Source organism: Zonotrichia leucophrys, chromosome 13, assembly GCF_028769735.1.
Source record: "Zonotrichia leucophrys gambelii isolate GWCS_2022_RI chromosome 13, RI_Zleu_2.0, whole genome shotgun sequence".
Taxonomy (NCBI): domain Eukaryota; kingdom Metazoa; phylum Chordata; class Aves; order Passeriformes; family Passerellidae; genus Zonotrichia; species Zonotrichia leucophrys.
Window position 1 is genome coordinate 15,704,660 of NC_088183.1, and position 27,817 is coordinate 15,732,476.

The window sequence follows — 27,817 nt, forward strand, 5'->3', positions numbered from 1 at the left end:
TGTATTAGATGTCTGAATGGGTGGACTCTTCTCTGGTGTAACAAAGCTGTTCTTTACTATATGATTGCTTTGTTGATTTATTTCTTGGGTCCTTGAGATGACTGAGGGCTCCAAACGTGGATTGGATCCTGAAGGGAGAGGAAACTGCAGGTGCTTGGTAGGGGAGGAGGGGTGGGAGTGCCCTGTTGCTAAAGGACATGTCTGTGCTTCATGACGTGGTGGTGTAGCTATTTTTAAAACATTTTCTTAAGGGGAAAATACACAATAGAAGATTCAAGGATGACAGCAGCAGACAAGGTGAGAGAAAGAAAAAGCAAAGAAGAAAAAGATAAAACGGAAGAAGAAAAACGACAAAGAAGAAGTGGAAAAAAGAAGCAATGGAAGGAATCGTTGCAAGGAAGAAGAATGAGAACATTATTCAAAGGACATGTTCATTGCTAGTATTACATAAACATTTGGAAAGAATATTAGTAAAGGAAATAGAACCACGTAAGAGATAAAGAAAGAAAATGAGAAGGGGGAGGTAAAAATATTACAATTAAGAGCAAGAAGAAGACATGGGGAAAGAGAACCAGGAAATAGAAGGGAAAGAGAAAGAATAGCAAAAGAAAATGAAGGAGAAAAGGTTATATCAAGAAAGGCGACTATAAAAGAAAAAAGTAAGACAGAAAGAGAGCAAGGAATTAAAAAAGGTAGAAGAGAGTGGAAGCAAAAAGGAGGAAGATACAGGACCTGAAGAGCAGGCACCGACCTTGTTTACACGCTGAGAAGAGCTCCTCCGGAAGAGCCTTTCCCCGATTGGACCACCGCGCCCCGGCGCTGATACACCATAATTGGCACTGATTAACCATAATTAGCTCTGAGAACTCCATCATTGATGGTCTCCGCCGGAATGCAGGAGGCAACTGGCGAATTGCCGGAGGGGGTAAAGAAGAGGGATGATTGGAAAGGAAGGTTAAATGGCTTAAAGATTAGGGCAGGGCAATAAAGCAAAAGGACAATATGGAGAGGAAACAATCGAAAAACAAGAGGAAGATTAAAAAGGAAAGAAAAGGGAAACGGTGGGAAAAGCGGATAATGAAAACCAGAGAAATGATGGAAGAAGGAAAGGAAGGAGAGGATGAGAGAAAGAAATGAATCTATGAAGGCAAATAGTAATCGATAAAAAAAAGGAATTATAAAAATAAGAGGAGCACAGAGGAAGAGACGGCAGAGAGGATGGCCTTAACGGAGCTGGGTGCACAGGAGTTGTCACGGAGCGTGTGAGGCGGCGGAGCAGCGCACGGTGTCGCTGCAGGCTCAGGAACGGGTCCGTGTGGGCGGCTCCGCCCCGGTGCGGCGGAGAGCCCGGCTGTGAGCGCGGGGGGGCGGCTCGGGCCGGGCAGCAGAGCCGGTGCGTCCGGGCGGCGGCGGGGAGCCGTGCGGGGCCCGGGCCGGGGCCGGCAGGCAGAGCGGCAGGAAGGATGGGCGAGCGTTGTTGTGCGGCGGTGGTGCGGGTGCTGGTGCTGCAGGCGGCCTGGGCGCTGTCGGGCGGGCAGGTGCGCTACTCGGTGCCGGAGGAAGCCAAGGCCGGCACGGTGGTGGGCCGTCTGGCGCAGGACCTGGGCCTGGAGGCGGGCGAGGCGGAGGCGCGGCGGCTGCGGCTGGTGGCGCCGGGCCGGCGGGCGAGCGTGGAGGTGAGCGGGGCGAGCGGCGCGCTGGTGGTGAGCTCGCGGCTGGACCGGGAGGAGCTGTGCGGCAAGAGCGCGCCGTGCGCGCTGCGCCTGGAGGTGCTGCTGGAGCGGCCGCTGCGCGTCTTCCATGTGCAGCTGGAGGTCACCGACATCAACGACAATGCCCCCGTCTTCCCCGCCGCCCGGAAAAACCTCAGCATCGCGGAACTGTCTGTGCCTGGGTCTCGTTTCCCGCTGGAGGGCGCGTCGGATGTGGATATAGGAGCGAACGCGCAGCTGTCCTATGCACTGAGCCCCAGCGAGCATTTCTCTCTGGATTTACAAAAATCGAATGATGGAAATATTGAACCCGAACTGGTTTTAACGAAATCTCTGGACCGCGAGACGATTCCCGTGCACCGGTTGGTGCTGACGGCGACTGACGGAGGCCGGCCGTCTCTGACAGGGACAATGGAGCTGGGGATCTCGGTGCTGGACGCGAACGACAATGCGCCCCAGTTCAATCAGTCAGTGTATAAAGTGCAACTGCTAGAGAGCGCTGAAGTGGGGACGGTGGTGACGAGGGTGAATGCCACGGATGCAGACGAGGGACTTAACAGTGAGGTGACATATACCGTGACGAACTTTATTCCCCCAAGTGGAAAAGATGTAATTTCCATCCATTCGAACACTGGGGAAATTCTCCTCACAGGCACTCTAGACTTCGAGGAAGTCAAGGTATTTAATTTTCGTATTGAAGCGAGAGATAAGGGAACACCCCCGCTATCGGGTCACTGCAAGCTGTTGCTGGAGGTGGTGGACGTGAACGACAACGCTCCAGAGGTGTGGGTGACGTCGCTGTCGGTGCCGGTGCCCGAGGACGCGTCGTTGGGGACGGTGGTGGCCCTGCTGAGCGTGTCGGACCGGGACTCGGGGGAGAACGGTCGCGTGCGGTGCTGGGTGTGGCCGGCGTCGCCGTTCGGTCTGGAGGCGACGTTCGCGGGCTCGTACTCGCTGGTGCTGCGCGAGGCGCTGGACCGGGAGCGGGTGTCGGAGTACGAGGTGGAGGTGCGTGCGGAGGACGGCGGGGCGCCGGCGCTGCGCGCCAGCCGCGGGCTGCGGGTGCCGGTGTCGGACGTGAACGACAACGCGCCCTTGTTCGCGCAGGCCGTGTACACGGTGCTGGCGCGGGAGAACAACGCGGCGGGCGCGGAGCTGGCGCGGCTGTGGGCGCGGGACCCGGACGAGGCGGCCAACGGGCGCGTCAGCTACTCGGTGTGGGACGGCGGCGTGGGCGTGGGCGGCGGCGGCGCCGCGGGGTCGTCGTCGTCGTCGGGGGTCGGGTGGCGTCCGGCGTCGAGCTACGTGTCGGTGGACGCGGAGAGCGGGCGGCTGTGGGCGCTGCAGCCCTTGGACTACGAGGAGCTGCAGGTGCTGCAGTTCGAGGTGCGCGCGGTGGACGCGGGGGAGCCGCCGCTGAGCGGCAACGCCACGGTGCAGCTGTTCGTGCTGGACGAGAACGACAACGCGCCGGCGCTGCTGCCGCCCGCGGGCTCGGCAGCGGAGGCGGGCGGCGCGGCGGCGGCGGCGGAGGCGGCTTTGGCGCTGGCGGGGGCGGGCTCGGAGTCGGGCACGCTGTGGGCGTGGGCGGCGTGGGGCGCGCCCGCGGGCCAGGTGGTGGCCAAGATCCGCGCCGTGGACGCCGACTCGGGCTACAACGCGTGGCTGCGCTACGAGCTGTGGGAGCCGCGGGGCAAGGGCCCGTTCCGCGTGGGGCTCTACAGCGGCGAGGTGAGCACGGCGCGGGCGCTGGACGAGGCGGACGGGCCTCGCCAGAGGCTGCTGATCGTCGTGCGCGACCACGGCGAGCCGGCGCGCTCGGCCACGGCCACGCTCAGCGTGTCGCTGCTCGAGGCCGCCGAGGCGGCGCTGGCCGCGGGCTCCTCGTCGTCGTCGTTGTCGGCGGTGTCGCGCTCGGCGGCGGGCGTGGAGCTCGGGGCCGGGGCGGCGAGCGCGGCCACCAACGTGTGGCTGGTGGTGGCCATCTGCGCCGTGTCCAGCCTCTTCCTGCTGGCCGTGGTGCTGTACGCGGCGTCGCGCTGGGCGCCGGGGGCGGCCGTGCTCTCGGGGGCCGGGCCCACGACGCTCGTGTGCGCCAGCGAAGTGGGCAGCTGGTCCTACTCGCAGCGCCACAGCCGCAGCCTGTGCGTGGCGGACGGCGCTGCCAAGAGCGACCTCATGGTTTTCAGCCCCAACTTCCCTCCGCCGCCGCCCGCTCCTGCAGCCAAGGACACGCAGCCGGAGCCCTCCGCTCTCCTCGACACGGTCAGTGCCAATACCTTGCTCTCGTCTCCCACCCGTACCAAATCCTTCTGTCCCTCTAGGTGTGCAGGCTTTGCTGGAATCCGGGCTCCATTCCCACAGCCTGACAGCGATGAGTGCTTGACGGGTTCTTCACGGTGCTTAAGGGTATCAATAGCACATTTGCACCTGCCCTTTGACGGAATATAGAATTATCGCAGCAGCCTGGTGCAGTTATGGTCCCCAGCTGCAGTTTGCTGCTCTGTGTGTCAATTGTTCTGTCCTAGAATGAATTCACTGCCTATTGCCATGAGAAGTGCCCTAGGGTGTCAGGTTTGGAAACTGTCTTGCCTGGTTCTGTTTAGGGTTTCCACCCGAGTTTGCTGAAGGAGTGCAAGATAGGCAGGCTGTGGTTCTGACAGTCCTCCCAGCACTATACGGTGCCTTATTGTCTTTGTTGAGTGATCCCCTGCCTGTTTTATTCGGGATTGTTACTGAAATCTCTTTTCATTCATTTCCCTCTGCAAGAGATGTGATGCAGTGTGGCTATTTGAGTGCCATGGAAAAATCGTATCTAGTCGGTTCCTCCACTAGAATCATTAAGGAAACAATAAAGGAAGTATAGAGTTTATCCCTGTTGTGTTGGAGGGTTTTTTTGTTGTTGTTGGTTTTTTTGGGGTTTTTTGGGGTTTTTTTTGAGGTATCTCCTTGCTTTTCTTAGTAACATATGGGTTCGGGCAGCCCAATGGGACCAAAGGTAAATGTGGCAAAGGTAAAATTTGTTTCTCTTCCTGCTGCCTGGTCCCTACGTTGTGGATTTTTGTTTCCATTCAGAGAAGGGTCATGGAACACCCTGGCTAGTTTTGCCCTTTCCAAATTTGTATCGACAGTGACATTATTTCAAAAGCCTTGGGGCAATGTTCCTCTCTGCAACAAGAAAGAAATATAAACCCTTAAGCCCCAGCTTTCCCTACCAAATCTCAAATAACATTCCTATAGATGGTCAGATTTGAATGTTACACTCATATGCTCCCCAGCATTTTGGTTTCCCACTCAGAGAATTACATCAGTGCCATTTCCATTAAGACATTTCTTGACATCACCTTTGAAAAGATTATTGTTACCAGGTCATGCTTTCTTCTGAGATAGTTACAGAATTGCAAAACACAATGGGTCTGCTGCAGAAAGTGTGCTGTACATGTACATGACACCTTGTACATATGCAGCCTTGTGCATGATACTGCCTGTCAGTGTTTTGTGGCTCTGTCATTGCTGAGAAGGATAAGTAAACTTGAAATGGGCCTTGAAGTGGTGAGTGAATCTGTGGCCTGTGTTACTGGGTAGGGCCTGACAATTTTCTGGTGTGAAGGATGACCTTAAGCAGTGGGAAGATCTGTCTGTGGGAACTGGAATTCCATGCACCATGACATAAGACAGGAAATGGAGTCGATGTGTTTGTCTTGAGAATGCATGTCCCAGGATACCTAGAGAAATGAAGCAGGATGAACACATAGTGTTCTTTCACAGGATGATCTTCAGGGTCCAAAGTGTCTTCGTGTGCAGGTTTTATGGATCTTCAGATAGTTACATGGTTTTGAAATGCCAAAAATACTCTTTGACCTTATGAATATCTTCTACCTGAGAGAGTTCCTTGTGCTACTGAGTGATTACGATAGGAGATGTGTAAGAGGAGATGCCATGCAGAATGCTGAATGTTGTCTGATGAACCTTTGCCTGCTTATTTTGAGAAAGGAGTTGTGGGAGGGTAGAGTTTCAGCCTGCTGTACTGGGCATCCACAGTCACTTCCACCTTCATAGACTTTGCAATAATGGTTCCTTGCTTCTCCTCAGATGGGATTAGTAAACAGACGTGTTGAGAAAGTGGGGGTAATCTCTGTGTGCTTGTTTCCCCTGCTTGTGCACTTGCACTATTACCCTGGGTAGCAGTGCCATGCCCCCTTGATATAGTTAACTCTGAAATGTGTACATATACATCAAACCCTCCAGAGCAGCTCAGGCCTAGTGTTATATCATGGAACTATTATCCACATTTCTATGGGATATCCACACAGTTGATATCATGACTGCACTTGCACTTTAGCATTTGATGTAGCACTTCCATGTCTAAAGTCTGTGTGGACTGGGATCACAGCTGTGACACCACTAATCACAGGATCTTTCTGAACTCTAGTGTAGAGCTCCATGTTGTTTCCCCTTGAGATGGCTGAAAGCACAAAGCATGTTCATAGTGAGATTCACACAGGTGGGAAGAGCCTGACAAATTCTGTGTGAGTTTGCACCATTTCATAAGTTCTTTGTGCCATTTAGGAGGGGAGCTGAAGGCCTGGTTTATGCTCCAAATGAGTTTGAAGTGCTGGTCTGTCACAGTGGCACTGTGTCTGTGTACTGTGGCAGTAGACCTGTAAGTGGCATGGAGAAGGCCTTGAGACATCCATCAAGAGGAGGGTGACTTTGAGTGGGGAAGCTTCTTCCCTGAGGAAATGAGGACATTGTGTTGAACATGGACTGTATTATTGGGGAAGAACTGGAGAATATCTGTTTAGCTGTGGAGAGGCAATTTCCATGGACAAGTGACAGAATATGCAAGCAGACTACCTTGAAAAACAAGGCCTGGAATATACAAGGGTGCTTGTCTGGGAACCTCTCAGAAGTCCTGCATATCCCCATTCCTTGATACTCTCCATGCTTTTCCTGCCAGATGTCAGACACATGTCATGGACAACTTGGATCACTTGCTTTTGATGGGAAGTGGTCTTGGTGAAATAGAAGCTTCATCACATTTTGATCATTTTTGGCCAGACTTCTCTGAACTTCTCCTTGGTAAACTCCCTGCTTAATTTTGCTAGGCAGTGGATGAAGTGCCCTTCAAGAAATTGGCAAAGCTTGTGTTTAAATATAGTGGAATGGGATCCTTTGTTTTTATTCTCTCCTCTTACCAAACTGTCAATTTCTCTGTTTTGCTTCTCTTCCATTGGCAATGTCTTGGTAACAGATGGTGAAATGTAGATTGATGAATTTTGGCAGGCCTTGGGTGGCAATTTGTTATCAGTGTAAGGGTTGCTTTTCCAGCATTCTGAGCAGAGGCTGAGACAACATCTTTATCTTTCCATTACTCCTCCTGCTTCCCCTCTGCTCTGTCCAGTGATTTCAAGGGTTTTGAAGAATGTGTGTTATTTTCCCCAATCCATGTTCCCCAGAAATCTCTGATAACACTGGGGGTAAAAAACATAATTCCTCTTTTCCCCTTCCCTGAAAAAGTTTCCATTCTGAAGAAGCAACCGGTGATGCTGCAGGTAAGTACCTTCTAGCTAAAAAAGATGAGCGTGTGAGACAGTTGTGCTTTTGTTCCTGTTGAGTCTGAGAACCTTCATATTGGGTTGACCAAAGGCTGCCTGGATTGGGAGTTGGGCTTGTTGATCCTTACGGGTCCCTTCCTATTTGAGGTATCCTATGACATGGCCAGCAAAGCACCACTGCTTATTCTGTTCCATCTGCTTCCCAGCACAGTGTGAATTAGTGACAGCAGTGATGGATGGAGGGGGGATCCTCATGTGTTTTTCAGAGTGGATGTATTGGGAGCTGAGGGGATATTCTCGGGGGAAATGCCATGGTATTACCTTTGCAGCTTTGGCTGGGTGGAGTGTGCTGCAAAGTGAGAGAGATTCCATTGGGACTAAAGCCCCTGGATAAGGTGCTGAGTTTTTCTGGCAGAGCATGTCAGCCTGGAAAGGAGAAGCAAGACCTTGGCTTTCACGGTACATGTGATAAATGAGGCCGGAAATGTAGATCTCAGGAGCTGTGGTGTTCCCCTGCTTTCTCAGCCTTCGTGGCACATTGGTGTACTGTGCTCCAATGGGTTTAAGTTCCCGATTGGAAGAGTGTCCTGAGTTGATTTGGACTTTTGGGACCTTTTCCCCAGGTGTTGAAGTAGCTGGGTCTTGGGCTTGTGTTTCCGAGTGGTGAATTCTCTTCACTGAGAGGAAAGGAGCTGAGAGTGTGGTCTTTTAGCTGGAGGAGAGGTGAAGCAGCTCTCTGTCTGTTTTGAATAGCCTGGAATCCAGGAGAGTTGTTCATCTTCTCGACAGATGGAATATGGTGGGGAAGAGGAATGAGAGCTTGCTTTCATTCCATGCTTCATGGTGAAAGTAATGCAATCGCATGGAAAACGTTGCGTAAGGAAACAAAGGAAAGGCAAAGACAAAAGAAGAGAAGGGACAGGACAAGGAAGTGAGGTTGAGAAGAAAGAGAAGGACGAAGCAATGCAGGCAAGGAAAAGAAGCAGAGGACAACAAATAAGCAATAGAAGAAAGGAAGAGTGAGAGATTGAGAAACTACAAGAGATCACTAGCATGTCACTGACAGTATCATTGCATACAGGAAGGGAGAAGGGCAGGAAAGGAGGACAGAAAGGAAAAAATAGAGGAGGGGAAAGAAAAAAGGTAGCAACGTGATAGAAATTAATGGCACAAGGATGTATTGAAGAAAGGATAAAGAATACAATGAAGAATACAAAGAAAGAAAACAAGAAAAGGAGCTGAAGAGCATGCACAGACTGTACCTATAGATGCAGAACGCAGCAGTTCCCTAACAGCCACTCCCTTGGTTAGAGCACCTCCGGCGCTGATGGCCCGAATCCTGCAGGGTAGTTGGCACAGCAGCGCCTGAGAGTTGAGACCTGGCAGCGGAGTGAAGAGAAGAGAATGATAGAAAGGGAACAGAAATGGAATAAAATATAGGGAAGGAAGGTGGGGAAAAGTGAAAAGAAAACGAAATACGAAAAAGAAGAAAAACTAAAGTCAAGGACGTATGATATAATGAAGAGAGGAAAAGAAAAAAAGGAAAGGGAAACACAGTGAGACAGTGAAAGACAAAGAGCGTCAAGAAATCAAAATGAAAAATAAAAAGACGGAGGAAGGTAAGGTATATTTGCAAGCACATGCCAACACAGGAAAAAAGAAAACAAACAAATAAACAAAAAAAAAAAAACCAGCAAAAAAACAGAGAAGAAAACAGGAGAAGTGGATAAAAACACGGCAGGGGACATGACCATCCGAGGCGGCGACACGGGTCCTGTTGCGATGGGTGTGCGGCGGCGGAGCAGCGCACGGTGTCGCTGCAGGCTCAGGAACGGGTCCGTGTGGGCGGCTCCGCCCCGGTGCGGCGGAGAGCCCGGCTGTGAGCGCGGGGGGGCGGCTGGGGCCGGGCAGCAGAGCCGGTGCGTCCGGGCGGCGGCGGGGAGCCGTGCGGGGCCCGGGCCGGGGCCGGCAGGCAGAGCGGCGGCGGCGGGCGGCGCGGCAGGAAGGATGGGCGAGCGTTGTTGTGCGGCGGTGGTGCGGGTGCTGGTGCTGCAGGCGGCCTGGGCGCTGTCGGGCGGGCAGGTGCGCTACTCGGTGCCGGAGGAAGCCAAGGCCGGCACGGTGGTGGGCCGTCTGGCGCAGGACCTGGGCCTGGAGGCGGGCGAGGCGGAGGCGCGGCGGCTGCGGCTGGTGGCGCCGGGCCGGCGGGCGAGCGTGGAGGTGAGCGGGGCGAGCGGCGCGCTGGTGGTGAGCTCGCGGCTGGACCGGGAGGAGCTGTGCGGCAAGAGCGCGCCATGCGCGCTGCGCCTGGAGGTGCTGCTGGAGCGGCCGCTGCGCGTCTTCCATGTGCAGCTGGAGGTCACCGACATCAACGACAATGCCCCCGTCTTCCCCGCCGCCCGGAAAAACCTCAGTTTATCGGAGAGCTCCCCGCCTGGGTTCCCATTCCCACTGGAGGGCGCATCAGATGCGGATATCGGAGCGAACGCGCAGCTCACCTACACACTCAGCCCAAGCGAGCATTTCTCTCTGGATTTACAAAAGTCGAATGATGGAAATATTGAACCCGAACTTGTTTTAACGAAATCTCTGGACCGCGAGACGATTCCCGTGCACCGGTTGGTGCTGATGGCCACTGATGGGGGCCGGCCGTCTCTGACAGGGACAATGGAGCTGGTGATCTCGGTGCTGGACACGAACGACAACAGGCCCCAGTTTAACCAGTCAGTGTATAAAGTGCAGCTTCCGGAGAGCGCTGAGGTGGGGACGCTGGTGACGAGGGTGAATGCCACGGACGCCGATGAGGGACTTAACAGTGAGGTGACATATACCGTTACGAACTTTATTCCGCCAAGTGGAAAAGATGTGATTTCCATCAATCCGAACACCGGAGAAATTCTTCTTACGGGCGCCCTAGACTTCGAAGAAGCCAAGGTATTTAATTTTCGTATTGAAGCAAGAGATAAAGGGACACCCTCGCTTTCGGGTCACTGCAAGGTGGTGCTGGAGGTGGTGGACGTGAACGACAACGCGCCGGAGGTGTGGGTGACGTCGCTGTCGGTGCCGGTGCCCGAGGACGCGTCGTTGGGGACGGTGGTGGCCCTGCTGAGCGTGTCGGACCGGGACTCGGGGGAGAACGGTCGCGTGCGGTGCTGGGTGTGGCCGGCGTCGCCGTTCGGTCTGGAGGCGACGTTCGCGGGCTCGTACTCGCTGGTGCTGCGCGAGGCGCTGGACCGGGAGCGGGTGTCGGAGTACGAGGTGGAGGTGCGTGCGGAGGACGGCGGGGCGCCGGCGCTGCGCGCCAGCCGCGGGCTGCGGGTGCCGGTGTCGGACGTGAACGACAACGCGCCCTTGTTCGCGCAGGCCGTGTACACGGTGCTGGCGCGGGAGAACAACGCGGCGGGCGCGGAGCTGGCGCGGCTGTGGGCGCGGGACCCGGACGAGGCGGCCAACGGGCGCGTCAGCTACTCGGTGTGGGACGGCGGCGTGGGCGTGGGCGGCGGTGGGGCCGCGGGCTCCTCGTCGTCAGCGGGTGGCAGCGGGTGGCGTCCGGCGTCCAGCTACGTGTCGGTGGACGCGGAGAGCGGGCGGCTGTGGGCGCTGCAGCCCTTGGACTACGAGGAGCTGCAGGTGCTGCAGTTCGAGGTGCGCGCGGTGGACGCGGGGGAGCCGCCGCTGAGCGGCAACGCCACGGTGCAGCTGTTCGTGCTGGACGAGAACGACAACGCGCCGGCGCTGCTGCCGCCCGCGGGCTCGGCAGCGGAGGCGGGCGGCGCGGCGGCGTCGGAGGCGGCTTTGGCGGGGGCGGGCTCGGAGTCGGGCACGCTGTGGGCGTGGGCGGCGTGGGGCGCGCCCGCGGGCCAGGTGGTGGCCAAGATCCGCGCCGTGGACGCCGACTCGGGCTACAACGCGTGGCTGCGCTACGAGCTGTGGGAGCCGCGGGGCAAGGGCCCGTTCCGCGTGGGGCTCTACAGCGGCGAGGTGAGCACGGCGCGGGCGCTGGACGAGGCGGACGGGCCTCGCCAGAGGCTGCTGATCGTCGTGCGCGACCACGGCGAGCCGGCGCGCTCGGCCACGGCCACGCTCAGCGTGTCGCTGCTCGAGGCCGCCGAGGCGGCGCTGGCCGCGGGATCTTCGGCGTCGTCGTCTGTCGGTGGTGTCGCGCTCGGCGGCGGGCGTGGAGCTCGGGGCCGGGGCGGCGAGCGCGGCCACCAACGTGTGGCTGGTGGTGGCCATCTGCGCCGTGTCCAGCCTCTTCCTGCTGGCCGTGGTGCTGTACGCGGCGTCGCGCTGGGCGCCGCGGGCGGCCGTGCTCTCGGGGCCCGGGCCCACGACGCTCGTGTGCGCCAGCGAAGTGGGCAGCTGGTCCTACTCGCAGCGCCACAGCCGCAGCCTGTGCGTGGCGGACGGCGCTGCCAAGAGCGACCTCATGGTTTTCAGCCCCAACTTCCCTCCGCCGCCGCCCGCTCCTGCAGCCAAGGACACGCAGCCGGAGCCCTCCGCTCTCCTCGACACGGTCAGTGCCAATACTTTGCTCGACCTTACTACTCCTCTCTTTCTTCTGCCCCTTTGGTTAAATTGCTGTGGCCGGAGGGCGGTGGGTGCTTCACGGGTGCTTAAGAAATCAAAGGCACCTTTGCATCTGTCGCAGGGTCCTGTCGGAGTTCCAGAACTCCTGATGGTAGGAGGGGAAGGCTTTCTAGTGAAAAAAGTGTAGCTGTACCCCTGTGCTGTTATGGTCCGCAGCTGAGGTGTCCTGGCGTGGATATGAATTATTTTCCTCTAAAATGAAGTCCTTTTCTAAGGAGTCATTTTTGCAGATAGTGGTCTTCCTGTCTGGTATGTTTTCTCTGAGGTTTAGTGTAGGAGCGCAAAAGAAGGAGGCTGTGCTGGTAACAGACCCCGGGCTCTGTGTGCTGCCTTTTTGCCTTTGCAGAGTGCTGACTTTGACGGTGTCATCTGTGGTTTCCTCTCTCTCCTCATCCTTTGTCATTTTCCTCTACAAGAGTTATAGGGACAGCTGACGATTTGGACTTGTGGTCTAATGTATTTTCAATCGGCAGAGTGTAATTTCTCCATTTTGGTTGGTCCGACAGAGTCGTTGTGAAAAGTGGCATGGTATTCTGGAGCAGTGGGAAGACTTGTCCTAGAGAACTGGAAATAATCTGTAAAATCACAGTCCATGTAATAGGATGAAAGGAATAGGAGATGTGAGATGATGCCTTTTTCTCCATAATTCATGTTACAAAGGGAGGAATGGAGCATGCCTAGCAGGAGGCAGGATCATCAAAGAGGATCCTTTCCCAAGATTCAAGGGTGTGATGTTGGAGGCCTTTTGGACCGTGAGATGATATATGGTATTGAAATGGCCACGGAATCCTTTGAGGTTCTGAATATCTCTATCTGAGACAGTTTCTTGTACTGCCTGACAAATGGGAATGTGTTGGGTAACAGCTGGTAACATGCAGACTGAGGAACATTTTTGCTGCTCTTTTAGGGCGGTTGTTGTGGGAGGGTGGCGCTACAAACTGGTTTCCATGTGTATTGTCAGGTACTTATAGCAGCTTCCACAGCTCTTGCCATGGTGGATCTGTGCTTCTCTTGAGACATGATATTTAAGGGCAGTTGAGTGGGGTGGGTGTAATCTTGTTGTGCTTTTGTTCCCCTTCTTGTACTCTTGCATGGTCAGTCTGGGTAGAGATGGTGAGTCCTGTGATCACACTTGGCTCATTGTGGTGAGCCTGAGTGGATGTACACACCAATCCTCCACATCTACAGAGCAGCCCAGCTCTGGTGTTCTATTGTAGAAATTATTCCACCCACTTAATATTTTGACTGGACTTGTGGTTTCGATTTGGTGTCATTGTCTTGAAGAAGGCTTGTGGGGACTATGGCAGTAATTTTCATTACTCTATTTGCAGAAACTTTAAGAACTCAGTTTATATCTGCTATTTCTGAAAAGGCCCAAAGCATCCTGGAATGTGGGAAAAGTCAAAGAATCACGGGATGCATTTGCAGCCCTCTCTATATTCTTTGTGGCAGGCATGGGGAAAGGGGAGGATTTGAATACATAGTTGGGGAGGGAATGGAGAATGTCTATTTTGTTGTGGAAGTCTCATTTCCCAGGGTGCAAAATATTGGATTACAGTAGAATACTTCAGGAATGGTTCCACCACAAAGTGCTGCTTTCCTGGGTGTCCTCTCAGGACACCCAGAAGTTCTGCATATCTTAGGGCACTCTTGTTCTTCCTGGTATTGCTCTTAGTGAAAACATCTTCCCTGTATGCCTTTAATTACTTGGGTTTGGTGTGGAATGATGTTGGTCAGAGAGAAGATTTTGGAATTTGGATCATGCTGCGGAGACTTTTCTGAATCTTCCCCTCATTGCCTCTCTGCTCTTTGTCTTGCTAGATGGGTCTTGGTATCCAAGATGTGTCCAGAAGTTGCATTCCAATACAGGAGAATGGGAGTTCTTTTTATTATTATCATTCTCCTGTCTATGAAACTGCAAATGCTTTTATTTTGCTGGGTTTGTTTGTAGCAATGTTTAGTTCCTGTCTCTCATTGGTAACGTAGCAGATATTTGGGCCATTGTCCATTAGTGTGGGGAATGCATATCCCTATCTTCTAAGGTTTACTTTGAGAGAATTTCTGGAGCTTACAGGTCTGTTTCCTTTTTCCTCTGAGAGAGAAGTGCATAATGGAGACTGCATGTTGTCTGCTTTCTGTGGAACATAAGTGATATATTTCTGTCCAGCATCCCAAGAAACACTGATAGTGTAAAGCATAATTATCCTTTAAAACGGGCTTTTCTGCCCCAGAAATATTTATTTTCTGAAGAAGGAATCAGTTTGGAAGAGGTAAGTCGTAGAACAAATGTGGATGTTGTTGAGACTGCTGTAATTTAGTTCCTGTTCAGTTGTGGCATCATTTTGTTGCATCAGGAAAATATTCACCCTATTGGACCAGCAGAGCAGCTGTTACCTGCTCTCATTCCTGTTTGATGCTTCCAGGCACAGCCTGAGTGGGTGACAGCAAGTGGGAATGGAGGAGGGACCAACATTGATTTCGCCAAACAGATGTGTAGGAGGTCAAGGGAGTGCTCTTAGTGACGCTGTTGTGGTGTTGCCTTCATGGCTTTTGTTTGAGTGTGTGCCAAGTGGATCATTCTAAGGTGAGTGAGAGAATTTCCGTGGGGCCTTGTAGATTCCAAGGTTCTTGGTGTGCTGTCTAGGCAGCAGATGCCTTCCAGAAAGGAAGAGAAGAATATAGAACATGCAAGAGGAAAGTGATTCAGGAAGGACTGAGATACATGAGGAGTCCTCAGGAGCTGTGGTTGCCCAGTGCTCTTTTAGGTCTTTAAGGAGGGTTGTCATGTTCGGCTGTGACAGGTTTGAGTTCTGGAAACAGAAAATTCCCTGATTTGTTTGAACTCTTTTGGGCCTCTATGCACAGATATCCCAATAATTGTGGCTTCAGCATCTGTGTCAGAGAGTGGTGGAACCTCTTTTGATGTAGTAGAGCTGTTCTTTGCCATCTGGCTGCCTTGCTGTGTTATTGCTGGGTCCTTGAGCGCACTGGAGATTGAAGAGTGTGTCCTTTTTCTGGAGGGAGGGAAGTTGGAGGTGCATGGACAGCAAGCAGATTGCTCCCTCTCCACGTGAACAGGAGGTGTAGGGAGGAGAAATGAGACTCAGGCCCCAAGGGCATGTCTGTGGTTCCTGGCAGGGGTGCTGTAGGTGTTTTTAAAATATTTTGTTGAAGGAAAAATTTTCCAGAACATATAATTTTGGAGGTAGAACAGCAGAGGAAGCAATGACAAGAAAGGAGGAGAGGAAGGGAGAAGAGAAAGGAGGAAAACTGAAAAAAGATGATTAAAAAAACCAAACCAGTTAAACAAGGAGATACATGAAGTCAGGTAAAAGAAGAAGAAAGAGAGATATTCCAAAAGCATCACAAGGATTGGGAAAATATTTTAGGGATGGAAAATAAATGGACGATCAAAGAGACAAAACAGAAATAGACGAGGAGGGGAGAAAAGAACAAGGACAGGGACAAGGAGGACTGAAACAACAAAGAGAAAGATCAAAGAAAGAGAAGGGAAAGAGGGTAAATGGAATGGGGAAAATACTAATAGCATAAGGAAAATGGTAACAACAACAGTAGGAGTAGTAGTAATAAAGAAAATAATGAACCCATACAAATAAAAGTAAAACCAGAATGAAAGTAAGAAATGAAGGACAGAATGGAAATATAAAACAGACCACAGACCTGACCAGCACGCAGTGAAGTTATCAGTAGATATTGAGCAGAGTTGGTTCCTAACAGCCTTGGTTGGAGCAGCACAGCTCCCCAGCAATTATCTCCTGTAGCGCTGATGGTGCCAGATTTGATGATCTCTGCGGCGCCGGAGAAAACTGGCCACCTTCAAGTGTGGCTAAAGAATAGAGGTGGGTGGAAGGAGATGGGAAAGGAGTGGAAAGAATGGAGAGTGGCATATCAAGGACGAAAAAGAACAGAGACAATGAAGAAAGACAAAAGGGGACAAAGAAAAAAAGGAAATAGAAACGAAACATGACTGAAAAGAAGGAATTGCAAGGGAGCAAGCCAAATGAAAAGGGCAGTGAAGAAACAAGAAGAAGAAATGAAAGATTACGTGCAAAGAAAGTGGAAGCCGCAAAGGAAAAAAACGAGGAGCACGACAGCAAAATACGGGCAGAGAACATACCTCTGGTGGATCGGGAGCTGGGGCGAAGATGCGGAGCCTGTGCGGCGGCGGAGCAGCGCACGGTGTCGCTGCAGGCTCAGGAACGGGTCCGTGTGGGCGGCTCCGCCCCGGTGCGGCGGAGAGCCCGGCTGTGAGCGCGGGGGGGCGGCTGGGGCCGGGCAGCAGAGCCGGTGCGTCCGGGCGGCGGCGGGGAGCCGTGCGGGGCCCGGGCCGGGGCCGGCAGGCAGAGCGGCGGCGGCGGGCGGCGCGGCAGGAAGGATGGGCGAGCGTTGTTGTGCGGCGGTGGTGCGGGTGCTGGTGCTGCAGGCGGCCTGGGCGCTGTCGGGCGGGCAGGTGCGCTACTCGGTGCCGGAGGAAGCCAAGGCCGGCACGGTGGTGGGCCGTCTGGCGCAGGACCTGGGCCTGGAGGCGGGCGAGGCGGAGGCGCGGCGGCTGCGGCTGGTGGCGCCGGGCCGGCGGGCGAGCGTGGAGGTGAGCGGGGCGAGCGGCGCGCTGGTGGTGAGCTCGCGGCTGGACCGGGAGGAGCTGTGCGGCAAGAGCGCGCCGTGCGCGCTGCGCCTGGAGGTGCTGCTGGAGCGGCCGCTGCGCGTCTTCCATGTGCAGCTGGAGGTCACCGACATCAACGACAACGCCCCCGTCTTCCCTGCCGCCCGGAAAAACCTCAGCATCGCGGAATCGTCTTTGCTCGGGTCTCGTTTCCCGCTGGAGGGCGCGTCGGATGCGGATATCGGAGCGAACGCGCAGCTGACCTACACTCTCAGCCCCAGCGAGCATTTCTCTCTGGATTTGCACCGGAGTGAGGAATACCGAGAATCCCTGTTTCTGGTACTCACGAAATCTCTGGACCGCGAGACGATTCCCGTGCACCGGTTGGTGCTGATAGCGACTGACGGGGGCCGGCCGTCTCTGACAGGGACGATGGAGCTGGTGATCTCGGTCGAGGATGCCAACGACAACGCTCCTCAATTCAACCAGTCTGTGTATAAAGTGCAGCTGCCAGAGAGTGCTGCGGTGGGTACGCTGGTGGCAAGAGTGAATGCCACCGATCCTGATTTGGGAAGTAATGGAGAAGTGACATTTAGTGTGAGCAATACTTTTCCTGAAATGGGGATGAAAAATTTCGTTTTAAATGCGAGGACGGGTGAAATTAATCTGGCGGACTCCGTGGACTATGAGGAAGTTCGTTTATATGAGATACAAATCGAAGCGAGGGATAAGGGCACACCCTCTCTGTCGGGTCACTGCAAGGTGGTGCTGGAGGTGGTGGACGTGAACGACAACGCGCCGGAGGTGTGGGTGACGTCGCTGTCGGTGCCGGTGCCCGAGGACGCGTCGTTGGGGACGGTGGTGGCCCTGCTGAGCGTGTCGGACCGGGACTCGGGGGAGAACGGTCGCGTGCGGTGCTGGGTGTGGCCGGCGTCGCCGTTCGGTCTGGAGGCGACGTTCGCGGGCTCGTACTCGCTGGTGCTGCGCGAGGCGCTGGACCGGGAGCGGGTGTCGGAGTACGAGGTGGAGGTGCGTGCGGAGGACGGCGGGGCGCCGGCGCTGCGCGCCAGCCGCGGGCTGCGGGTGCCGGTGTCGGACGTGAACGACAACGCGCCCTTGTTCGCGCAGGCCGTGTACACGGTGCTGGCGCGGGAGAACAACGCGGCGGGCGCGGAGCTGGCGCGGCTGTGGGCGCGGGACCCGGACGAGGCGGCCAACGGGCGCGTCAGCTACTCGGTGTGGGACGGCGGCGTGGGCGTGGGCGGCGCCGCGGGCTCTTCATCGTCGGGTGGCAGCGGGTGGCGTCCGGCGTCGAGCTACGTGTCGGTGGACGCGGAGAGCGGGCGGCTGTGGGCGCTGCAGTCCTTGGACTACGAGGAGCTGCAGGTGCTGCAGTTCGAGGTGCGCGCGGTGGACGCGGGGGAGCCGCCGCTGAGCGGCAACGCCACGGTGCAGCTGTTCGTGCTGGACGAGAACGACAACGCGCCGGCGCTGCTGCCGCCCGCGGGCTCGGCAGCGGAGGCGGGCGGCGTGGCGGCGGCGGCGGAGGCGGCTTTGGCGCTGGCGGGGGCGGGCTCGGAGTCGGGCACGCTGTGGGCGTGGGCGGCGTGGGGCGCGCCCGCGGGCCAGGTGGTGGCCAAGATCCGCGCCGTGGACGCCGACTCGGGCTACAACGCGTGGCTGCGCTACGAGCTGTGGGAGCCGCGGGGCAAGGGCCCGTTCCGCGTGGGGCTCTACAGCGGCGAGGTGAGCACGGCGCGGGCGCTGGACGAGGCGGACGGGCCTCGCCAGAGGCTGCTGATCGTCGTGCGCGACCACGGCGAGCCGGCGCGCTCGGCCACGGCCACGCTCAGCGTGTCGCTGCTCGAGGCCGCCGAGGCGGCGCTGGCCGCGGGATCTTCGGCGTCGTCCTCAGTTGTGTCGCGCTCGGCGGCGGGCGTGGAGCTCGGGGCCGGGGCGGCGAGCGCGGCCACCAACGTGTGGCTGGTGGTGGCCATCTGCGCCGTGTCCAGCCTCTTCCTGCTGGCCGTGGTGCTGTACGCGGCGTCGCGCTGGGCGCCGCGGGCGGCCGTGCTCTCGGGGCCCGGGCCCACGACGCTCGTGTGCGCCAGCGAAGTGGGCAGCTGGTCCTACTCGCAGCGCCACAGCCGCAGCCTGTGCGTGGCGGACGGCGCTGCCAAGAGCGACCTCATGGTTTTCAGCCCCAACTTCCCTCCGCCGCCGCCCGCTCCTGCAGCCAAGGACACGCAGCCGGAGCCCTCCGCTCTCCTCGACACGGTCAGTGTGGCACTGCTTTGCTCGCCTCTAATATCTGCCCCTGTGTTCCTTGTTTCTCTTTTCCCAAACCCTTTCTTTTATCAGCCGGGCTCTGCCCCCGCAGCCTGAAGGCGATGGGTGTTTAGATGTGTTAATTGCACCTTTGTATTTGCTGGCTTGTCCTTGACGAGGGAGGGTATCGCTGTAATCCCTTAGGGTACGCACCTTATGCAGCTGTGGATGTGAATTGTTCTGCCCTAGAATGAAATCTCTGCTGATTGTGATGAGAGCTGTCCTGTGATACCTCTAGGCTTCAGTTTTAGACACAATGTTCCTTCTTGCTTTTCGTGTAGGTTTTTCACTCGAGGTTGCTGAAGGTGAGCAGGTTAGGCTGTGGTGGTGACAGCCTGCCAGGCGCTGTTTATCTGCTCATTGCCGTTGCTGACTGCTGACCGTGGTGGTATCACTTGTGGCTTCTTCTGTGGAGTCATGTTCTGTCATTTGTTCTCTACAAAAGATACAAGGCAAGAAGATAATTTGGACTTCTGTCCCCATGTCATTATGGAAAGTAGGAAGGGTTTATGGCCTTTTCATGGTTGTTTTCCGCCCAGTTCTTGTTAGTAGTTGTTAATTTGCATTCCTGGATGAACAGGTGACGTGATGAACACTGACCTTTTTTTGGTATTTTTTTAATATTTACATTTGGAACACCTTTAGAAGTACCCTGTAAATCCTCTTCTAAACAACGACAACAAAAAATTTCTTCTACACAGTAAAATAGCCAGTGCATTGGTAAGCTCATCATCATGTTGCCTGGTCTCTCTCAGCATGACATCAAGTGTCCTTTGCCATGAGAGCTGTCCCAGCATGATTGCTCCAGTAAATATTGGTGTCAGGTCTCACAACCAGAGCTCAAGATGCACCTGCAGAGTCTGTCAGACCATGAATGTGATGTCATATGTGTGGATTTCACAGTGTTCTCACTGCTGGGAAACCTTTAGACTAAAGACCAATTTAGACTAATTTAAGTCTTAATTAGACTTTAGATTTAAGCAAAGTCTAATTGTCACTTGAGGTAGGAAAGAAAATTGTGCCTTGTCACAGAGGTGAATGTGGCAGTGACACTGAGCAGTTCCTGGCCATGTCCTGGTTTGAAAGGTGACCTTGAGCCCTGGGAAGCCTCCTCTGAGGGAACCTGAAATCATTTGTGAGACAATGAGTCATATAATAGGAGAACTGGAATGGGAATTGTATAATTTTCTAGAGAATGTTAAAGACTGGGGAATGGAGATGCTTAGAGGAAAGCAGGAGGCGTGATGGGACCAGAGTGTTTCTGCCCAGGATCATTTCTATGTTCCAAGCATCTGATGTTGCAGACCTTCTGCATCTTGAGATAATACATGGTACTGAAATGGCCACAGAGTCCTTTGAGATTATGAATATCTCCATCAGAAACAGTTCCTTGTGCTGCCTCTGGCCTGACACAGGGAATGTGTTGGTTAACAGCTGGTAACATGCAGACTGATGAACATTTTTGCTGCTGTTTTGGGGGTGTTGTTGTGGGAGGGTGGCACTACAACCTGCTTTCCATATGTATTGTAGAGTATTTATAGCAGCTTCCACAGCTCTTGCCATGGTGGTCTGTGTTTCATCTTTTCAGAGATGATTTTTAAGGGCAGTTGAAGAGATGGGTTTAATCTGGTGCTATTCTTCCCCTTCTTGTGGTCTTACACAATCAGTCTGGGTAGAGATGGTGTGTCCTGTTTTCACACATGGCTTATTCTGGTGTCTGAATGTACACATCAAACCTCCACATCTACAGAGCAGCCCTGCTCTGGTTTTATGTTCTTGAAATGCTCTCATCCGGTTAACATTTTGAGTGCACTTGTGCTTTTGGTGTGATCTCTTGAAGAAGGTCTGTGGGGATTGGGATCAATATTGCTCACTACTCCAATTACAAACATTTGAGAACTCGGTTTTTATCTGCTATCGCTGAAAAGGCACAAAGCATCCTGGCACGAGGGAAAAGTCAAAGAGGAACAGAATGGATTTGCAGCACGCTGTATATTTGTGCCAGACATGAGGTAAAGGAAAGAATTTGAGTACGTTTTTGGGGTTTGGGGAGGGAATAGAGAATGTCTGCCTAGCTGTGGAGATCCCAGTTCCCAGGGTGTAAGATACAGGATCACAGTAGAATATCGTGAGGGCGATCCCACGACACAGTGCTGCTCTTCTGGAATCCTATCAGGACATCCAGAAGTTCTGCATCTCTTAGGACACTGTTCTTTCTGGTTTTGCTGCTTGTGAAGACATCTGCCCTGCGTGCCTTTAATTACTTGGTTTTGATGTAGAACATTGTATGTCAACGAGAAGCTTTTTGAAATTTGGGGCATGCTGCCATGCCTTGTCTGAATGCTTCCTTGAAGTCAAAAGGGAAAAGGAATGACAGCTTTTTCCAAAGAATTTGTTGCTACACCATGTCAAGAATGTTGAAGAGATGATAAGGCGATTCTCTTCTTGGTAAGGGAAAAGTGAACAGAGGATGGAAATGGGAGAAAATTGAAAGCAAGAAGATTGCACTGAAGGAAGGAAAGATGGATATAGAGAAAGAGAAGGAAAAAAGAAAGCATTAGAAGAGAGAGAGAAAGGGACAATCTATAAATGAATTTACTGGCAATTCACGGACACTACCAGTATACACGAAAAAGGAAGAAGGTGACAAAGGAGAGAAAAAAAGAAGGAAAAGAAGAAGAGAAAGAAAAACAGAAAGAACATGCTAAGAAAGAATGGCACAAGGAGAGAAATAAGAATGGGAGATTACGAAGAGAAGAAATTTAAAATCAGGATTACTCACGGACATTGACTCAAAGCGCTGGCCGGAGCTGGTTGTCAACAGGCTCTTACTCGGTTACAGTTGTGCATTCCAGCTCTGATATCACGTAATTAGAGCTGGTGGATCCGAATACTTTTGTTTCCTGTGCGGCGCTGGATGCGGCACACGAGATACTAGAATGGGTAAGAAGAGAGCAGCAGTAAAACTCCAAAGGATAAAATATAAAAGGAGCACTGTAACAAGAAAGAGCAGAGGAGATGGCCATGACGGAGCGGAGGCACAGGCGCTGTCGCGGAGCGTGTGAGGCGGCGGAGCAGCGCACGGTGTCGCTGCAGGCTCAAGAACGGGTCCGTGTGGGCGGCTCCTTTCCGGTGCGGCGGAGAGCCCGGCTGTGAGCGCGGGGGGGCGGCTGGGGCCGGGCAGCAGAGCCGGTGCGTCCGGGCGGCGGCGGGGAGCCGTGCGGGGCCCGGGCCGGGGCCGGCAGGCAGAGCGGCGGCGGCGGGCGGCGCGGCAGGAAGGATGGGCGAGCGTTGTTGTGCGGCGGTGGTGCGGGTGCTGGTGCTGCAGGCGGCCTGGGCGCTGTCGGGCGGGCAGGTGCGCTACTCGGTGCCGGAGGAAGCCAAGGCCGGCACGGTGGTGGGCCGTCTGGCGCAGGACCTGGGCCTGGAGGCGGGCGAGGCGGAGGCGCGGCGGCTGCGGCTGGTGGCGCCGGGCCGGCGGGCGAGCGTGGAGGTGAGCGGGGCGAGCGGCGCGCTGGTGGTGAGCTCGCGGCTGGACCGGGAGGAGCTGTGCGGCAAGAGCGCGCCGTGCGCGCTGCGCCTGGAGGTGCTGCTGGAGCGGCCGCTGCGCGTCTTCCATGTGCAGCTGGAGGTCACCGACATCAACGACAATGCCCCCGTCTTCCCCGCCGCCCGGAAAAACCTCAGCATCGCGGAACTGACGACTCCGCCGGGGTCTCGTTTCCCGCTGGAGGGCGCGTCGGATGCGGATATCGGAGCGAACGCGCAGCTCACCTACACACTCAGCCCCAGCGATCACTTTAGAATAGAGGAAGAGAACAGTAATTCTCGCAGTAAGTCCCTGTTTCTGGTACTCACGAAATCTCTGGACCGCGAGACGATTCCCGTGCATCGGTTGGTGCTGACGGCGACTGACGGGGGCCGGCCGTCTCTGTCGGGGACAATGGAGCTGGTGATCTCCGTGCTGGACGTGAACGACAATGCGCCCCAATTCAACCAATCTGTGTATAACGTAGTTTTGCCCGAAAATGCATCAGAGGGGACACTCGTAGCGCGGGTGAATGCCACGGATTCCGACACGGGAATATATGGTGAATTGGTATATGTGGTTGATACTATTGTTCCCCCCGCAGCAGATGATTTATTCAGCATCGATGCAAATAGTGGAGAGATCAGACTGACAGGTGCCCTGGACTTCGAGACAGTTACTTTATACGAACTACACATTAAAGGGACAGATAAGGGAACACCCCCGCTGTCGGGTCATTGCAAGGTGGTACTGGAGGTGCTGGATGTGAACGACAACGCGCCGGAGGTGTGGGTGACGTCGCTATCGGTGCCGGTGCCCGAGGACGCGTCGTTGGGGACGGTGGTGGCCCTGCTGAGCGTGTCGGACCGGGACTCGGGGGAGAACGGTCGCGTGCGGTGCTGGGTGTGGCCGGCGTCGCCGTTCGGTCTGGAGGCGACGTTCGCGGGCTCGTACTCGCTGGTGCTGCGCGAGGCGCTGGACCGGGAGCGGGTGTCGGAGTACGAGGTGGAGGTGCGTGCGGAGGACGGCGGGGCGCCGGCGCTGCGCGCCAGCCGCGGGCTGCGGGTGCCGGTGTCGGACGTGAACGACAACGCGCCCTTGTTCGCGCAGGCCGTGTACACGGTGCTGGCGCGGGAGAACAACGCGGCGGGCGCGGAGCTGGCGCGGCTGTGGGCGCGGGACCCGGACGAGGCGGCCAACGGGCGCGTCAGCTACTCGGTGTGGGACGGCGGCGTGGGCGTGGGCGGCGCCGCGGGCTCTTCATCGTCGGGTGGCAGCGGGTGGCGTCCGGCGTCGAGCTACGTGTCGGTGGACGCGGAGAGCGGGCGTCTGTGGGCGCTGCAGTCCTTGGACTACGAGGAACTGCAGGTGCTGCAGTTCGAGGTGCGCGCGGTGGACGCGGGGGAGCCGCCGCTGCGCGGCAACGCCACGGTGCAGCTGTTCGTGCTGGACGAGAACGACAACGCGCCGGCGCTGCTGCCGCCCGCGGGCTCGGCAGCGGAGGCGGACGGCATGGCGGCGGAGGCGGCTTTGGCGGGGTCGGGCTCGGAGTCGGGCACGCTGTGGGCGTGGGCGGCGTGGGGCGCGCCCGCGGGCCAGGTGGTGGCCAAGATCCGCGCCGTGGACGCCGACTCGGGCTACAACGCGTGGCTGCGCTACGAGCTGTGGGAGCCGCGGGGCAAGGGCCCGTTCCGCGTGGGGCTCTACAGCGGCGAGGTGAGCACGGCGCGGGCGCTGGACGAGGCGGACGGGCCTCGCCAGAGGCTGCTGATCGTCGTGCGCGACCACGGCGAGCCGGCGCGCTCGGCCACGGCCACGCTCAGCGTGTCGCTGCTCGAGGCCGCCGAGGCGGCGCTGGCCGCGGGATCTTCGGCGTCGTCCTCAGTTGTGTCGCGCTCGGCGGCGGGCGTGGAGCTCGGGGCCGGGGCGGCGAGCGCGGCCACCAACGTGTGGCTGGTGGTGGCCATCTGCGCCGTGTCCAGCCTCTTCCTGCTGGCCGTGGTGCTGTACGGGGCGTCGCGCTGGGCGCCGCGGGCGGCCGTGCTCTCGGGGCCCGGGCCCACGACGCTCGTGTGCGCCAGCGAAGTGGGCAGCTGGTCCTACTCGCAGCGCCACAGCCGCAGCCTGTGCGTGGCGGACGGCGCTGCCAAGAGCGACCTCATGGTTTTCAGCCCTAACTTCCCTCCGCCGCCGCCCGCTCCTGCAGCCAAGGACACGCAGCCGGAGCCCTCCGTTCTCCTCGACACGGTCAGTGTGGCAATACCTTTTTCGCCTCTCGCTCTTTCCTTCGCAGTCTCTTTTCTCCGCCCATTCTCTCTGCCCCCTGGGTATTTCTTGCTTGCAGCGAGGCTCCGCCCCCGCAGACTGAGGGCACTGGGTGTTTAAAGATGTTAAAGGGACATTTCCATTGTCGGCCTTTCCTCACCTGAAGTTGCAATTTCTTGGTGCGTGGAGGCTGAATTAAGTTATTTTTGCACTCCAGAACTGCTACCAACCGCAGGTGAATTTCGCTGTGCTACGCAGGAATTTTAGTCAGGAATGAAATCATTGCCTGTTGCACTGAGAGGTGCCCGGGGTCCCAGCTTTGTAGGCTAGTTTGTTACTTTTTTGAGTGAAGGGTTTCAATGCCAGCTTGGTGCAGGAATACAAGACAAACCTTGGTGATAGTCCCCCAGTCACGTGGTTTTGACTTAAGCCTTCCCTGACTTTTGCCTATGTTGGTATTAGGTCTGTATTGTTACTGAAAACTCTCCTGTTTCATTTTCCTTGCCTGAGATGTGACACAAAATTACACTTGTATTTCAACTATTTGATTCCCTGTGGAAACAACAATTCTGCATTTAGGTTCCACCAACAGGCTCATTAAGAAAGCAGGAAATGGAGTATGGACTTATACTATTATTTTTTTCCTTGTATCTTTTTTCCTTTCTGTAAAGGATGGAAAGTGTATCATGTTTTTTAAAGTGAGTGTGGCAGTGGCACAGTTAGGTCCAGTTTAGTTTTGATGAGACCTTGAGCAGAAGAGCTGCCTGAGGAAGTTGGAATTTATTGAGAAGGGCATGGGCCATGTCTTATGAAAAGAATGAGTCATGATACGGTTGTCTTGAGAACTCATGTCCCAGAGTGATGAATGAAGGATTCGTAGAGAAAACTGTGAGGCAGGATGGGCTCAGAGTGCTTCTGCCTGGGATCCTTTGCAAGATTTTAGAGTTCTGCACTTGGAGGCCTTGTGGACCCTGAGATGCTGTGTGGTGTTGAAATGGCCACAAAGTTCTTTGAGGTGATGAAGTTCTCCCAAAACAGACAGAGGTTTGTGCTGATACATCATTACTGCATGGAATGTGCTGGTAAGAGGAAATGCAATGATGAATGATGTTTAATGAACCACTTCCGTCTTTTGAGGAAGGCACTGTGGGAGGGTAGGACTTGAGCGTGCTGAAGTCCTTGTGTAGGAGTCCACGTCTAAAGCAGCTTCCTCAGCTGTTGATTTTGTCAGGATGGTTCCTTGCTGCTTGTCAAGTGGGATTTGCAAGAGGATGTGATGAGAAAGAGAGCATAAATCTGTGTGTGCCTCATATCTCCTGCCTTATCACCTGAGCACTTGCAGGGACAGCCTCAGTAGAAACGGGGCGTTCCCTGGTCATGCTTAACCCTGATACCTGCATGGCCACACCAAACCCTGCAGAGCAACTCATCTCTTATGTTATGGTAGAAATTCTCCCCCAGAATTGATATTGTGACTCTGCCTATGCTTCGGCTTTTGTTATGGTTGTCTCAAAATAAAATTAGTCTGTGCCAGGATCAGAGCTGTCACTGTGATCACAGAATTTCAAACATCTCCAATGTGCAGCTCTGTGGTGTTTCCACCTAAGATAACTAAAAAGCTCAGGATGTTTACATTGAATTTCACAGAGTCCGCCAGATATTCTGTGGCTTGGCATCTGTTCATATGTTCTTTATGCCAAATGTGAGGGAGGGTGGGGATTTGCAAAAGCCTGGATCATGCTCAGAGTGGGTTTTATTGCTGGGTCAAGCTGTTTTGGTGGGGCAGTTTGGCTGCTACAGCTGTAATCCTCCAAGTGGCAGGGAGTACTGCCTGGGCTCTGTCTCATGGGTAGGGTGACTGAGTGGAGAAGATTTTTTACTGAGGAAATGGAGATGCTGTGTAGCATAAGCACTATCACTGGGGAAGAAAAGCTCCAGCTGCTTAGCTGGAGATTGATTTCCCAGAGCTTGGGATAGAGAATTCCACTGGAAAACCTTGTGAAGCCACCTGTCACCCAGGGTTGCTCTCCTGGGATTCTCTCATGTCCTTCTGAAGTCTTATGTGTCCTTGATATTCTTTGTGCTCTTCCTGTCAGATGTGAAGACATCTTCCATAAACAATTTAGATCACTTGCTTTTGAAAATATGATATTGGTGAAACAGCAGCTTTTCCAATCATCAGTCTTGCTTGGTCAGCCTTCTCTGAAGCTCTCCTTGTTTATATTTCTGCTATTGTCTTGATAGGGAGTGGGAAAACTTCTGTCCATAACCAAGAAGTTGCCAGACCTGGCATTTTGATATGGTGGAATGGGACCTTCTAGTTTTCTTCTCTCCTTTTACCAAAACATTCCATCTTTTTTATTTTTTTATCCTTTTGCATTTGCCATGTGTTGGTAACAGTGGATGAAATGCAGACTGCTGAATTTTGGCAGCTGTCAAGTAGCAGAGTTTCCAGTAGTTGACTATCAGTATGAGGGATAGATTTTCCAGTCTTCTAAGCTGAGGTTGAGGTTGGGAGAATGACCTTAGATTTGCAGGATCTCTTCTACTTAGCATGTGATAAAAGTACATGAAGGAGCATTGTGCTCTGTTCAGTGATTTAGAGGCTTTTGCAGAATGTGGATCATTCCCCCCTATTCATCTTCCCCAGAAATCTGTGATAACATTAAAAGAAAATATGCTTCAGAACCAATTCCCTCCCTTGACAGTAAATATTTTCTGAAGAATGAGCCAGGGATGCTTCAGGTAAGTTCCTGCTACCTAAGGAAGATGAGTCATAAATACTGTTGCACCTTTTTATGTATTTAGTCATGGTATCTTTGTTTTGGATTGACCAAATGTGCCTGGATTTGGAGTTGGACTTGATAATCCTTATGGACTTGATAATCCTTCCAGTTTGAAATGTTCTTTGATTGCTTTAGTGGATCAGCAGAGCACCACTGCCTCCTCCCATTCGTATCTTCTTTCTCCAGACACAGTTCAAGCAAATAACAGCAAGCACAGATTGAGGAGGGACCCTAATACATTTCTCAGAATGGATGTGTTGGGAGTCAGGGCTGTGTTCTCTGAGAAAATGACACAAATAAAATGGTTTTGTTGCCTTTACCCTGTGGATTAGACTGCACAGAGGAATTGCACGGGCAATATGCCCCTGGGGTTGGACATTCTTGCTGTGTGTTTCTGACTCTGCTGGCCTGCCTGAAATATGAAG

The 27,817-nt window shown here is 54.5% G+C and overlaps 2 protein-coding genes and 1 pseudogene across 2 annotated transcripts in view; all 3 read left to right on the forward strand.

Annotated features, from left to right (window-relative positions):
* The first annotated feature begins 362 nt into the window (after positions 1-362).
* On the forward strand, positions 363-4,163 carry LOC135453874 (protocadherin alpha-8-like). Its single transcript, XM_064725338.1, has one exon. The coding sequence runs from the start codon at positions 1,464-1,466 to the stop codon at positions 4,161-4,163; it is 2,700 nt and encodes an 899-aa protein (XP_064581408.1). The 5' UTR covers positions 363-1,463.
* A 4,472-nt stretch (positions 4,164-8,635) lies between these two features.
* Positions 8,636-11,987, forward strand: LOC135453875 (protocadherin alpha-2-like; annotated as a pseudogene).
* A 4,129-nt stretch (positions 11,988-16,116) lies between these two features.
* The window catches only part of LOC135453876 (protocadherin-16-like), a 114,647-nt gene continuing 102,946 nt past the window's right edge, over positions 16,117-27,817 (forward strand). Inside the window, exons 1-2 of the mRNA XM_064725340.1 lie at positions 16,117-18,844; positions 21,909-24,588. Of these exons, the coding sequence (XP_064581410.1) occupies positions 16,257-18,844; positions 21,909-24,588 (5,268 nt within the window). The 5' untranslated portion in view covers positions 16,117-16,256. The remainder of the gene's footprint in view (positions 18,845-21,908; positions 24,589-27,817) is intronic.

Excerpts from the sequence above, each read along its gene's own strand:
- LOC135453874 (XM_064725338.1), top strand. The coding sequence starts at position 1,464 with ATGGGCGAGCGTTGTTGTGCGGCGGTGGTGCGGGTGCTGGTGCTGCAG.